Source organism: Lepisma saccharinum, chromosome 3, assembly GCF_977018435.1.
Source record: "Lepisma saccharinum chromosome 3, izLepSacc3.1, whole genome shotgun sequence".
NCBI lineage: Eukaryota > Metazoa > Arthropoda > Insecta > Zygentoma > Lepismatidae > Lepisma > Lepisma saccharinum.
In genome coordinates this window covers 132,393,719-132,407,776 of record NC_139231.1, presented here as the reverse complement: position 1 = coordinate 132,407,776, position 14,058 = coordinate 132,393,719, and the positions used below count along the sequence as shown (strand labels likewise).

The window sequence follows — 14,058 nt, the reverse complement described above, 5'->3', positions numbered from 1 at the left end:
TAAAAAATGTTCCGATTTCACGTTCTGATTAAAATGATAGCCTTACAGTGGCAACGATTTAAGGGATAGTTGCTCCCCATTTTTTATTTTTCTGCCTCAACATTATGGCCTCTCAATGTTAAGCCTTGGCTACCAAGAGAAAGTAAACTTTCCTTGCAACACCTACCTGGACACGTTTTTCCGGTTTTTTTAAAGAAAAAAAATTAAAATGGGTAACATTATCGTATGAGGGAAACGGATTCCTTCAAATTTCCGTCAAAATACAGGAGAAAGTACTTACGGAAATAATTTTCTTTAGCGTTGTGGAAGTTCCTGAATATAGATTTGATCCATTTTAATGTGAATGTGTGTTGGTTTCTGCGAAAATCTCTGTCTGACACGCTGTTTCTGCTCCCACCATTTGCTTTCTGCATGAGAGTGCAATGTTCCGTGTGTTAAGATGATGCAACCCCGTAGCCAGTGTTTCAGCCTCGCCGTGTTTTCACTAGAACCACGTGTCGAGTATTTTTTTTTAACTATGCTTGCCTAACCTAACTTAACCTTACTACGGAAAATGGTTTTTGGGGCTAACGTGAATGGTTTGTGGGGCTAACGTGAATGGTTTGTGGGGCTAACGTCAATGGTTTGTGGGGCTAACGTCAATGGTTTGTGAGGCTAAAGTCAATGGTTTGCGACGTATTAGCATAATTTCAAATCCGGGCACGAAAGTAGATATTTTCACGCCCCCTAAACCAGTACGCTATCACGGCCATAATGTGTTACAGATTCGAAACAACAAGTAACAGTAAGTACTCATAAATAGAAGAAATAGACATTATCTTAGTTAGAAATGCATTATTTCACCTTAAGAAATGTTCCACATTCGAAAATAACACGTTGCAATGTAAAGAAGTCCGAAATATATGATTCGTAAGTGTTTCCCTCATACGATAATAGTACCAAAAATGTTTACTTCTGAATGCACATGTGCTCTTATATTGGAATTTTACAAACTTCTATATTCACATTATAGGTAATTAGCCTATGGGTCATTCCACAGAATTTCTTCACAAAAAAATAAAAATGGTTGCTCGACCATTTTTGATTTTCTTCATAGGTTTCAAATTTTTTTTATCTGTTATGGTTTTTAAGTTTCCGAGTGTCGAAAATCGCAAAATTGCGCAATTTCACGAAAAATCAGCTTTTGCAAAATATTTAATATCTTCATAACGAATGAAGATATTTAAAAAATTCCAAGTTTATTGGAATCTGCTTATCTTGCAGTACTAAAAAAGTTACATGGTTAAGGAGATTGTAAAAAGATTAAACTAACTTGTTTGAAGACTTGTTTTCATTTCCACTAGCCTGGCTGGTTCCCAATGAACCAGTCTGGTTTGTTTCCTGAGAACCAGTTTCGTTTGATTTGTTTGATCCAGATTGATCTGAATCAAGGCTTCCTGCACTTCCAGACCCACGATCTTCCCTTCCACCACTATCTCTTCTTGCGGGTGGTGGAGGCTGGCCGCCATTTCCTTCTTCTTGAAACCAGGGGTGTGTTAAAACCTTGTGTATCTCTATTCGGTCATTATCATTTGGATTTAACATTTCGCTGAAATGAAAAATTGACAGGTCAAATTGGAACATTGGAATCATTTATCATAATTTTAAAATTAGGAAATTTTTCAAATCCAAACATTTGGATTTGCATGTTTATTTATATCTTTTATGAACATATAATTATTTATTTTATGAAAAATATGTATATAGAAGGTAATTAGAGGTACTAAACGCTATGCATATGGTTTTATATTCATTACTGTAAAGTATGTAATGTATGAATCGATAATATTAATGTTTATAATATTGAAAATAAGTTTTTATGGTTTATGAAACGCTATGAAGGGTGTTAATGGTACGAAAGAAGACGGTCCCGGTACTCGAATCCGCGATATGTAACGGTAATAAATGGTTAGGCCTATAGTGTACTATGTAATAATGTTATTATGGTATGATATAAGTTGATCCGACACGCTAGACAGGAGACGGAGACCGCGCAGGTAGACGAGAAAGGAATTTGTGGTCAAGGTCAACGCAAGAACAGGGGAAAGGTATGCAACACCGTAGAGCTGGGGAGGGATTGAACCAGACAACAAAGGATGTCTGGGAATGCGCAGCAAGGGTCAATTTTTTTGTTTGATACAAAACAAAATACGAGTAAATAAAAATTAATACAAACCCTGTAAAAGAATCAGTAAAAAAGTTGAAAAGATATCTTTGTGCATCCATCCTAAATATAATAAAAGATCCTTCCTGAATTAATTAAATTGTGTTATTTGAGTAATAAGAAGCCTAAACTTGTAAAATAAACAGACAAAACTCGAAAAAACATACTTTGTGTGTCGAAAATGTAACTAAAAGTCTTTCCTGAACAGATTCAATTGTGTTATTTGAGTAAAAATAGGTATAAACTTGTAAAATAATAAGTTAAAAGTTGTAAAAATATCTTTGCCAGACCAAAATGTAATAAAAAATGTTGCCTGAATATATGAAATTTTGTTATTTGAGTAATAATAAGCCTCAACTTGTAAAATAAATGGGTAGAACTGGACAAAATATACTTTGGCATCCAAAATATAATTAAAAAAATCCTTCCTGAATGGATGAAATTGTGTTATTTGTGTAATAATAAGCCTAAACTTGTAAAATAAACAGACAAACCTCGACAAAACATACTTCGTGTGTTGAAAAAATTTTGCCTAAATGTGTTATTTAAGTAAAAATAGATATAAACTTGTAAAATAATACGTTAAAAGTTGTAAAAATATCTTTGCCAGACCAAATTGCAATAAAAAATGTAGCCTGAATTGTTAAAATTGTGTTATTCTGGCTAAAATAAGTATAAACTTGTAAAATAAACAGATAAAAATTGAAAACTCACACTTTGTGTGTCGAAAATGTAACTAAAAGTCTTTCCTGAACAGATGGAATTATGTTATTTGAGTAAAAATACATAAAAAGTTGTAAACTATTAGACATAAAGTCAAAGCTTGGTAAAAAATAAACTCAATATTATGTTAAATAGCACCCAGTAACATAAATTTACTAGCTAAATCAACAATGGGTCCAAGGCTCGTTACCCTGTGATAAAAGCAAATAGTGAAAACTTTAGGCCCCGTCCCAGATAGCTCTCCCTTATTCTTAGTACAGATATAAAACCATTACGCTTCGTTCTCCTTGTTCAAAGTAAAGTTCTCGCTCCAATCTAATTGGGTATCCCAAAATCCTTTTTTCTTGTTTTCTCGGTAACCTTGGGCTAATTTGACAGAAAGCTGTTCTACCCTAAAACCCGCGCTAGAGCGTCCTGTGCCTTGGAGGCAACCCTGAGCGGAATATTAATTGGCAGCGGAAACCGGTTCTACAAGCGACGCATAGCTTCAGCGATTTGACCTTGACCGCGCAGTCCCAGACATTCTTTGTTCTAGTGTTCTAGAAAACCTTGGCCTACTTTAACAGAAACATGTTCTAGCATGCAAGCGACGCACAGTTTCAAAAAAATTGACCCTTGCTGCGCATTCCCAGACATCCTTTGTTGTCTGGTTCAATCCCTCCCCTGCCCTACGGTGTTGCATACCTTTCCCCTGTTCTTGCGTTCTGGTTAACCTTGGAAAAACCAGTTCTGATTGGTCAATCGGGTTCTTTCTTTGTTCTGGCGTTCTGACGCCATTTGACCTTGACCGCAAATTCCTTTCTCGTCTACCTGCGCGGAGTTCACCGTCTCCTGTCTAGCGTGTCGGATCAACTTATATCATACCATAATAACATTATTACATAGTACACTATAGGCCTAACCATTTATTACCGTTACATATCGCGGATTCGAGTACCGGGACCGTCTTCTTTCGTACCATTAACACCCTTCATAGCGTTTCATAAACCATAAAAACTTATTTTCAATATTATAAACATTAATATTATCGATTCATACATTACATACTTTACAGTAATGAATATAAAACCATATGCATAGCGTTTAGTACCTCTAAATACCTTCTATATACATTTTTTCATAAAATAAATAATTATATATTCATAAAAGTTATAAAAATGCAAATACATAAATGTAAATTATTCTAAATTATGCACATTAGTTCTTAATTTTATGCAAATAAATTCTAAGTACATGTAAATTAATTATGAATACATGCAAACAAATTATGAATATTAAATACCAACCGACTTTAACTAATTCACCATCTTCTGATGTGTTTGACTCCAGATTTAAAGATTTTGAAGAACTTAAAAGCAGCATCCAGCTATTTAGCAATCCTCTTGGAGTTAACATCGAAGAACAAAAAGCTTCTCTCCAACTTGAATTGTGTGATTTGCAAGACGATATGTTCCTTCAAACTAGGCAAGAAAAGGTGCCAGAGTTTTTTCAAATATCTTTCAAAGGAACGCTATCCAAACCTTCGTAATTTTGGGCAAAGAATGACATCGATGTTCGGCAGCACATACACGTGTGAAAGTGTTTCTTCTTTAATGAAGTTCATCAAGAACCGCTACAGAAGTCGACTGGTAAATTCTTCACTGCTTCACCTTCTGAGACTTTCAAATACAGAAATTGAAGTGGACATTCCAACTTTAATAAAAGAAGCAGATCGGCCTCAATTTTCACATTGAACACTTACTATGAAGGATTCTTATTTGTATGGTGTGTTTTTCATTTCTCTTAATTCATCCATAAGTATTGGGTTTTTGTGAAATAAATTGTAATTATACAAATTTGATTTGCGATTCCATTGTTTTTAAGGCCTCATTTTAGAAATTAGGTCATGCGAAAGTAAGTACTACATTTTCAGTTCAGTACTTACAATTTTTGTAATTTTTAATCCCCCCCCCCAAAAAAATGCGGCCCGCCAATCAACTGCTGCATATAATTTTGGCCCTCGGACCTTTTGAAGTTGGAAACCACTGGTCTAGACGATATATTGCCCAACGCTACTCGTGATATGTTCTTGGTGCCTGTCGTGGCGGCTAGTGTTTACGGACATAATGATTATCTCTGTCCCGACTGTCCCACTCACAGAGGAAGCAACAGTATTTCATATAACCTTCTTGCATACATCTTACCGTGGCATACGAAACTATTTATAATTTCGAGCATTCCTTCTTTGTAACACAGGAGAAACACACTTTCTGCTATTGTACCATAGCGTTTCTTATGTAACTTTCAAATTTTGTGTTTTTGGCTAAATGACACGTGACACATGGAAAGAAATTGCAAATTGCACAAATATATTAGAATCACACATTTTCATCTAAAGGACAAATTTCGTGTTGTGCAATGTAATCAACATAAAAAAATGCTTCCACTTGAAATATGGGGAGAAAATCATACTCTCTCATAAACCAGGATTTTTTTAGTTCGCATGATACTGAAATAAATGCACAACTGGTGCAAAATTGTCAACCTTGACCTTCAAACTTTGGTTGTTACTTACCATATTAAGTCGATGAAGTCTTTAGAAATGGTGATGTCATCTATCCAATCGATTTTCATACATCTTTTCTTGAGCAGTACAACTTCAGCGCAGCCGATGAAGGGTAGCCTGCCGCATACAACTTCAAACATCAACATGCCCATACTATAAATATCGTTGGACGATGCAAATGCGTCTCTTTTCTGTGAATAAGAAAATCTACAATTATGCCCGCTCGTGCCTTATCACTTAGACCAGTTTGATGGATATTCGTTTAACTAATTAATAATGAACTAATTCTGTCTAAATCAAACTTATACTTGGATACAATTCACGAATTGCAAATTATCTTGATTTTCCAATTCGATTCCGATTGAAACCTAACATTTTGAACAATTGTTTTTTTAAAATTTTAAACTTACCAGTAGATTGCTGGGACAACTGTAGTCCACAGTTCCATTTGTGACATCTGACGGATATTCATACCCATCATCTTTAAGGAAATATTTTGAATTACCCAGGTCTGCCCACACAACATTTTGCATTGTGTCTTTTCTATCTTCTTCTACCACTTCTGATTTCTTGTTCACAAGTATATTTTCCGGTTTCGGGTCTCCATGATTATAACCTTCGAAGTGCAATTCTTGTAACCCGAAACACAAAGCCCTGAAAGAAATAATACATCTTATACAATGTGGAGTAAAACATTAACAGAGAGCAAGAAATAATTTGATGAGAAATAAACCTGACGCATCATGAGAAGTCATGATGTTTATTTACAGTTTAATGATAATTACTAGGATTTTACAGGGAAGTTATTTTCTATTTTTCAACACAGATCATTGAATAAACATCAACAGTGTTGATAATTATTTTCCACGAACAAGAAAGACTTGACTTCACTTTTCAGCAATTTCCTTTTTTTAAACTTTCTCCTTTCTGGTCCCTTTCTTGACTAGTTTTTCAGCCTACATTCCTCCCCCCTTTTAAAAAAATCTTCATTGGTCCTTTTATTGACAAGATATCAAATATTTTGTACGACCTTTTTTCGCCCTGATCAAAACATTCAACAATTATCTATTTGGTGCGATTTAGAGGAAAGATAGAACAAGTGCCTTCTACTTTACCATCCCTCCACGAGTGTTGGAAGTACGTTGCAGCGATTGTTGAAACAATGCGATCTGGGCTTACACAGCAACAAATGCATTGTAAGCAGCGCGCCTGTTGGGATGAAAGTGTACATCCTAGATTTACACAAATATTGTGAAGTTTTTTAGAATAGTTTTAACTTAACTGTCACGACAGTGTTGAGTGTCACGGAAATGGCAAAGCCAGGTACAAGTGGCAGCAAGCTATAGAATGCTGTAAGTTGTTACAAGAAAGATTTCATCGAAACGGATGGTAAGAGTATTCACTGTACTTTACCTTAAGAAAATAAAATGAAAAGTACTATAGTTTATTTTTGCACTCCACTAAAAATATTATTTTAAATGAAAGCACAATATGTACCATTCATATATAAAATGGGATACATTAACACAAAATTTAATGTATCCCTTTTTACATATGAATGGTATATATTGTACATTCATTTGAAATAGTATTTTTAGTGGAGTGCAAAAAAAACCTAGAGTCCTTTTCTTTCCACCTTTTTGGCAATAATTTTCCCTTTCTTTGTTGTTTTTAGAAGAAGTAGTGTATATTGGTGAATTCTAACTCATACTTGTAGGTATCCCATATTTCAATGGGATTTAGCCTCAGTTGTATCATATTATCACGATTTGTTGTTTTGTGGATTTTATGGCGTTCGACGACGTTCCAGTACAATTTTCACCGCAACTCGGTTTTTTCCACCTCATACTTTGCAGGTATGCTACGATCTTACGTAATATAACTTAACATATTCGCTTTTTTTACGACCTTTCACGAGGATATATATATATATATATATATCTTTACGATCTTTTACGGACTAATCTAACCTACATGGGAAACAGTTGACCTATACGTATGCATGTCCTTGTTATCTCGAAAACAGATTTTGACCAAGTATAACCGTTTTCGAGATACATTCACTTCCGGTCGCCATTTTGAATTTCTTCCAGTCAGGGAGGACAGAGAACATCGAGACGATGTTAACGCAAAAAAAATGTCTCTACGATCATCCTTTCGAAAGTTACGAGCGATCGAAAAATAAAAATTCGGCAATTGGCCCACCCCTTGACCTTAGGACCACCAAATTTTTTATACGTACTCTATGTTGCCGAAATCGACAGGGGGGTCGACGGGGAGGATTTTTCGAGTTATCTCCGCGCTGTCTGTTACCGTTTTCGAGAAACGTCCACATCCGGTCGCCATTTTTTATAATTTCGGAATTTTTTTCGGAGTGGGTAGAATTTTGATAGGCGACGACAGACCCATCTATGAGCAAAACTCGGATGTTGGAATTTTCTGACAACTTTTTTTCAGTACGTCAACATTTTTTTTTGGTATTTTGAATTTTTGACAATTTTGTGCAAATTTTTATGATTTCTAAAATGGTGATACTTGATCTTAATTTTGAAACTTCCTGACGTTAAAACTGTTCCATGACCCTCTCATTTTTGACATCTTGGACGAATGACTTCTCTGCCACCAGGATGACGCTGCAAACAGTGTCGTCAGGGAGGGCGTCGTGAAATTCACACACTATTTTGATGTTGGGGAGATCGTTGACCACCACCTGTTTTCTCTTCGACGTGTTGATGACGAATATGGGTCTCTGTGCTTTGAATTCGCTTGGAGTGTAGTACATGGTATGCGGTGTACGCTTCGTACAGCTTGAGATAATCGTTGGTGTTAATATCTAGGTTGTAATTCTCGCGCGGGAGAACTTCATTTCTTCAGTTTTTGAGGTAGGCGTTCTTGATTTTGCAGTTGTCGAATTTGCTGGAATCTTTTACCTGGTTGTTATCGCGACCGTTCTGAAAAAGAACAACCACGAAATCGGGTATGTCGAACTGTATGTTGTTGAATTGCGTGGTGGCGTCGAATTCGTAATGGTTGCCCGAAGCGGGTTTCTGCACGCACTGGTAACTGTAAAACTGAATGGGTACTTGTGGATTTTTCAAGATTTCTGCTTTGTACTTGAGGGCGTAGTTGGTTTCGTATTCTACCACTGGAATTCTGAACTCCATGCTCTGAATGATTCATTTCGCTGCTTCGGGTAGGGTGTTGTGGAGTGGTGTTCCGTCGGCGTTCAAGTTACTGTATCGCATCAAAACATTGTTGTCGTTCGAGGCTCTGAGAAAAGTAATTCTCAAACCTCCTTTCCACATAATATCCTTGTAGTCTGAGAAGAAACCCAGAAGTAGACTCATGGGAAACAGTACCGTGTGCCTTTTTGTCAAGATTTTCGTTCCTGCTTCGAATCCTCCTTCCTGGTAGTAAGTGGCATCTGTTTTCGATACTTTCAATGTTCCTATGGCAGTTGAGGTGATCCCGGGGTAGTCGACTCGATCGATGATCGTTCCGTGTTTTCTAACTTCAACTTGCGAGAACAGGTGAGGCACGAAGTTGTCTACGAGTTTTAAATTTGTGATGGTTGGGAATGCGTCTCCGTTTTCCTTTTCACCACGTCGAATTTAACGTAAAGGTCTGCTCTGTAAGGATGAACGAATCCGTCTCCAACATCGATGTCCACCTCTATATCTCGGTTCGGTTCGTTGAGATTGGCGAACGTGCGACGGTTGGGAGGGAAAGATTGCAGTTCATAACTTTCTATCTGTTCCATTTTTACGATTGTAGTTATTTATTATATGTTGATCTCAACGATGGCCGTTGACGTGGCTCCTGCGAAATCCACAACCTCTCCTTTTTCGTTGGTCACCACTAATTCTATCTGATCGATTCTGTTGCGGCACACCGGTAAGTAGATTGGTGACGAGAATGTGAAGATGATCGGTTCCATGAATTCCGAATTTGGTTGGAAGGTTGCGATGATTCCAGTTTGTTTGTGATTGCCTATATTGTCTGCTTTGATGATTATGCCTTCTGCCACGTTGCAGTGCACGTTCAAGGTCTCGATGATCAGAAATTTGGGAATGTTGGCACCGAAGTGTTTGATGCCTGGTTCGACTTTGGTGTTGTTCTCGAAACCTAAAAGCTCTCCGATCGTACCCAGGTCTACGGTTTCTGTTGCGGACACCAACTCAACTCTGTGGGTCACGGAATTTTGAGAGAGAAGTACTCCTTTTGGTAATTCGGCTTGCAAAGTGGACAAATTGTACTGTCCCGGCATGATGCTCATTTTTTCGTTTCCGATCTCGATGGTGTTGGTGTGTTCGTAACGTTGGGAATCAGGTGCATGCTGTAGAATGCACGAAGAGCTATGGATTTAGGATAGACGATATCGTCGTGCAACGTCAGTTTCAAGACCGAAGGATAGCTGGTGAGATGGAACACTCAAAATGATGATGTTTCAGGTTCCACAATGCTTTCTGGAAATCTCGAATTGATGGATTATTTATTCGAGATAAAAAGGCGAGCATGGAAACGCAAAGACGACCGCGATTCTCTTCCTCGAAACCTTGGATTCTCTCGTCGTTGTAGTAGAGATTGGAAGCTTTGAGATATTTTACTAAACCCGTTGGTAGAACGCCTCCGAAAGTTTTATTTGATTTTTGAGATAACATAGCCAATGTGTGCCTGGATTTTTGTAATTGTCCAAGTTGACGACATTATACTGTATTCTTTTAACTGTAGAGGGTAAACAATCTGACATGAAAACTCCTCTGAAGTGTTTGATTCTCAACGGTTCGATCAGAGATTCAATGTCGTGGCTACTGAGTGGTTCTTCTTCTTCATTTTTTTAAAAAAAACTTACTGAAAGCATTGTTTGTTTTCTCTTGAGGCCTTTACCTTTTTTCTCCATTTCCAGGTTGTGACGTTTCTGTTCTTCTAATTCTACTTTGTTCTTTTTCACGTCGATTACGGTTTTTGCTATGGCGGCGCTACTATCCGCTAAACTTCCCACGGCACCCAAAGCCGCTAGAATTGCTGGAATGCTGAATATGAAACCTCCCGTGTGAGATCCTCGAACGCAGCAATCTTTGCAATTGAGGGGTCCTGAACAACAATTTCATTCCGTGACCTTTGGACAGCCAAGAACGTTTCTTTTCGCATTGTTTCTTGGTGAGTAACCCATAGTTTTGAGATTCTGGGGAAAAGAACTAAAAAAAAAAAAATTTTGTCCCACTCGGCGGGATGATGTGATCGATAATATTATGAGTCTCTGTGTTCGATGTGATCTGAGATCTTGATATTGCTAATTTCTCGTAGCTGATTTCTCGCTAGGTCTATGAGTTTTGTGAAAATTCACGTGATAAGTTTTTATTTTTTTTTTAAATTTTTGGCAATCAGATATTTATATATCGTGGGAGTCGAAGAAGAAAGTTCGGTCTTTGGACAACGCAATGAGGTGTGCGATGGTGCTACCTGTTTCCATGTTGGACCTATTCCAATCGTCGGTGTATGGTCTCATTCCTTGTTTCGCCTCATCCAATCTGTCGTCCAATTCTTTCCCTGCAGCCCGAAAAAAGGCATCGAGATCTTGCAAGTTTTTGTTTCGCATATTTTCCGAAGGTGCTCCATGAGAACCATCTTGCATGGTGGTCGAAATTCTGATGTTACTTTGACCAAATCGACATTCCCGTTACCTTCATCGAAAGTGAACGTAAATGTGTTATGCAACAGTTCGGGAGGAAGTTGTGTTATTTGAAGCTGTGTCATTTTTTATGTGGTGTTATTTATAGACCCCATCCCAATTTTCGTTTTGTGTTCATGGCGATGGTCGTGCCCAAAGCTGCAACCCGTTCCCTCAGCAGAGAAGCGTCTCTGCTGATGAGTCTCCCGAATGCTGCATGTTTCAATTTTCTATCTGCTTCGTGACGTGCATCTATATTTGTTTGAATATTGGAAGCGATGTCGTGATCTTTGCATGCAGCGTTCAACGGATTCACTCCCCTGTCTCCTTTTTCCAAGCGTTGTTCGAGTTTGGTGCCCGGTCCACAGTACTGGTAACCTTGGATATGCATTTCGAACGGTAATGTATTTTTGATGTCGTTCACGAGTCCCTTGTCTTCGGCCACTTTCCAAAATTTCGGTGGAAGAGTGTTGATTATTTTGATCAGGTATTCTATTTCTTTACTATCGTTCACGATGAAGTTGGAGAGTTTGATGCTAATCATGTCTACGATGTCCACCTTCTCCTTGTAAAAATTACGATTACCTGCATTTTCTTCGCCTGTTCTGACAAGTAAACGATCCACGAGATTCCTAACATCGTCCACCCACACAAATTCCTTCGGTCACGTGTTGTAGCGTTTGACGCCGCTTCCACATTTTATATCGTTCCAAATAGGTTTGATGAGATTCCTGTATTTTTCTCCGCTGCTATATTTCACTCGGTTCTGAGTAGCGTCGTTGTTTTGGTACAGAGCAACCGATAATATTAAAATGTCCGTGTAACTTTGATAATCTTCGTCCGTGTAATCTTTCGGATACTTTTTGCTGATGAGTTCCCACAGTTCTAAGGTACCGGGATACCTGGACCAACTATCTGTTTCACCTAAATTAACTGTTACATCGTCTCCTTCGAATGTGACTTTCGATTTTCCTTGTTCTGTTCTGTAACATTTTTAATCTCTTTACCGAGACCGCTGATGGTGTCGATAATAGGATGACCCTCGCGCTTCTTCTCTTCGTAAAATCCACGATTTTAGGATTTCCAACCCTTGAATAGTTTCGCAAGGTAATCGCGTAATTTCAAGTTGACTTTATTCCTGTACTTTCCGTTGTTTGGTTTTCGAGTCAAATAGATTGTAGCAAATCCAAAATCATCACTGTTTCAGCAAGAAGAGCAGAATTTCGAAAATTGATTGTAGTTTAAATCTCCTCCTATGTAGTCATCATAGACATCCTTGAGATTAGTATGATCTTGACGAAACAAACTAATAAAATTAGCATTGTCGCGTAGTAACTGTTTTGGAATTTTGGAAAATGTTTGAGCTAGGTAAAAGCAATCCATTCTCCTGTGACGACCTTGAGTGAAAATTACGAATTTCATTTTGATTTTCTAAAATTACATCGTCGAAAATCACTACCGAATTTTCGTGACAACGGTCGAGTGGTTTAATTTCAGATTCAAAAGTTGCTATGCCCAGTCCCTTGTACAGTTTTGTAAGTTGCTGGTACTTTGATTGCTTTAAACATTTTGAGAACACGTACAGGCGTCTGTTCTTCCAATCTAACCAATTAGGTGCGAGGAGGAAATTGTCCACCAGTAACGTAGTTTATCCACAATCAGAAGGACCAACAATAAGACAACAAAAAAATGTTATCGGGTAGCAACTCACAGTTTTTTATTTTAGTTTGACATTCCGAAACGGGTAAACGCTTCACCTCGTTCCACGTACTCATAGAATCACTTCGTTTGTATTGATGCAACTCTTTTCCGGAAGTCGCAGCAATTTGACCAACAGTTTGTTATCTTTTTTACGCAATACTTTCTCGATGAGATACGTGTCGGGGTATTTAGTTTTAGAGAGCTCCTTTTCCTAAAACCTTCCTTTCAAAATTTCATCGAGACTATCCTTTATTATATACGTGTGACGGTTTCCGGGTAGAACTCGAACTACAGTAAAAATTTCTGTACTGAAATTTCTAGTGACTCCCTTCTCGAAATTTGCTGATCCTCAGCTGTTCTCCTACTTTGTATTTTGTTTTTTTGGTCGTGGGACTGTACTTTGTACAATAAACCGTAGAAATTAAACGCCGCTCGTCAGATTTATTAACGTCGACGGGTTCCATGTGTATCGTGCTGTGAACTGTGTGATTGCAATTGTTTACGAGTTCCAATAGAATGTCGACCCACTTGTAATTACCCTGAAGCGTAAAACGTTTTCAAATGCGTGTTTTCAAGGTTCGGTTGAAACGTTCCACTATGCTGGCTTTTATGTGACTGAAGGTCGAATAATGCTGGATGTTGTGTTTTTGAATGAATTGCCGGAAAACGGAATTGCAGAATTAGAATTATTTTCCGTTCTCCGTTTGAAGGAATCGGGGTCGTCTGCCACTTTCATCGAAAATTGTTTTGAATGCTTCCACTACACATGTTCCCCTTTTGGCCTTGAGGGGTAAAGCCCATACTAATTTTGAAAATTTGTCTATGACGGTGAGGAGGTATATGTAACCCTTGTTGATTTTACGTAAATTCTTCAAATTACCACTGGTCATTTCAACGAGGTCACATTGCCACAAATCGTCGATGCCTTTTGTCACCACCTATAAACGTTTGTAGTTGCGACGCGCTGGTTTGTGCCACTCGTTCACTATAGCCTTCCTAGACATTGAGTGAGAGATTTCGTTTGAAGAGAATGACTAACGTGATTGGATGTTTTGAAGGTGACACTTCACTGGTATTTTGAATAAAAAGTTTATCTCCAGCGACCACATCAAAAAATATAAGATCTTCATCCTTATTATTATTATTATTTATTTGTTCAGCACAGGATACATTTCCTAATTATGTTGAACATAATACACTGTGAATAAATAACAA

The 14,058-nt window shown here is 37.7% G+C and overlaps 1 protein-coding gene across 1 annotated transcript in view; it reads right to left on the bottom strand.

The window, feature by feature from the left end:
• Window positions 1-1,302: 1,302 nt before the first annotated feature.
• LOC145985685 (testis-specific serine/threonine-protein kinase 3-like) overlaps window positions 1,303-14,058 on the bottom strand; it is a 30,896-nt gene continuing 18,140 nt past the window's right edge. The window contains exons 2-4 of the mRNA XM_083119752.1: window positions 5,882-6,125; window positions 5,481-5,662; window positions 1,303-1,588 (exon numbers count right to left, since the gene is read on the bottom strand). Coding sequence (XP_082975878.1) covers window positions 1,303-1,588; window positions 5,481-5,662; window positions 5,882-6,125 — 712 coding nt within the window. The remainder of the gene's footprint in view (window positions 1,589-5,480; window positions 5,663-5,881; window positions 6,126-14,058) is intronic.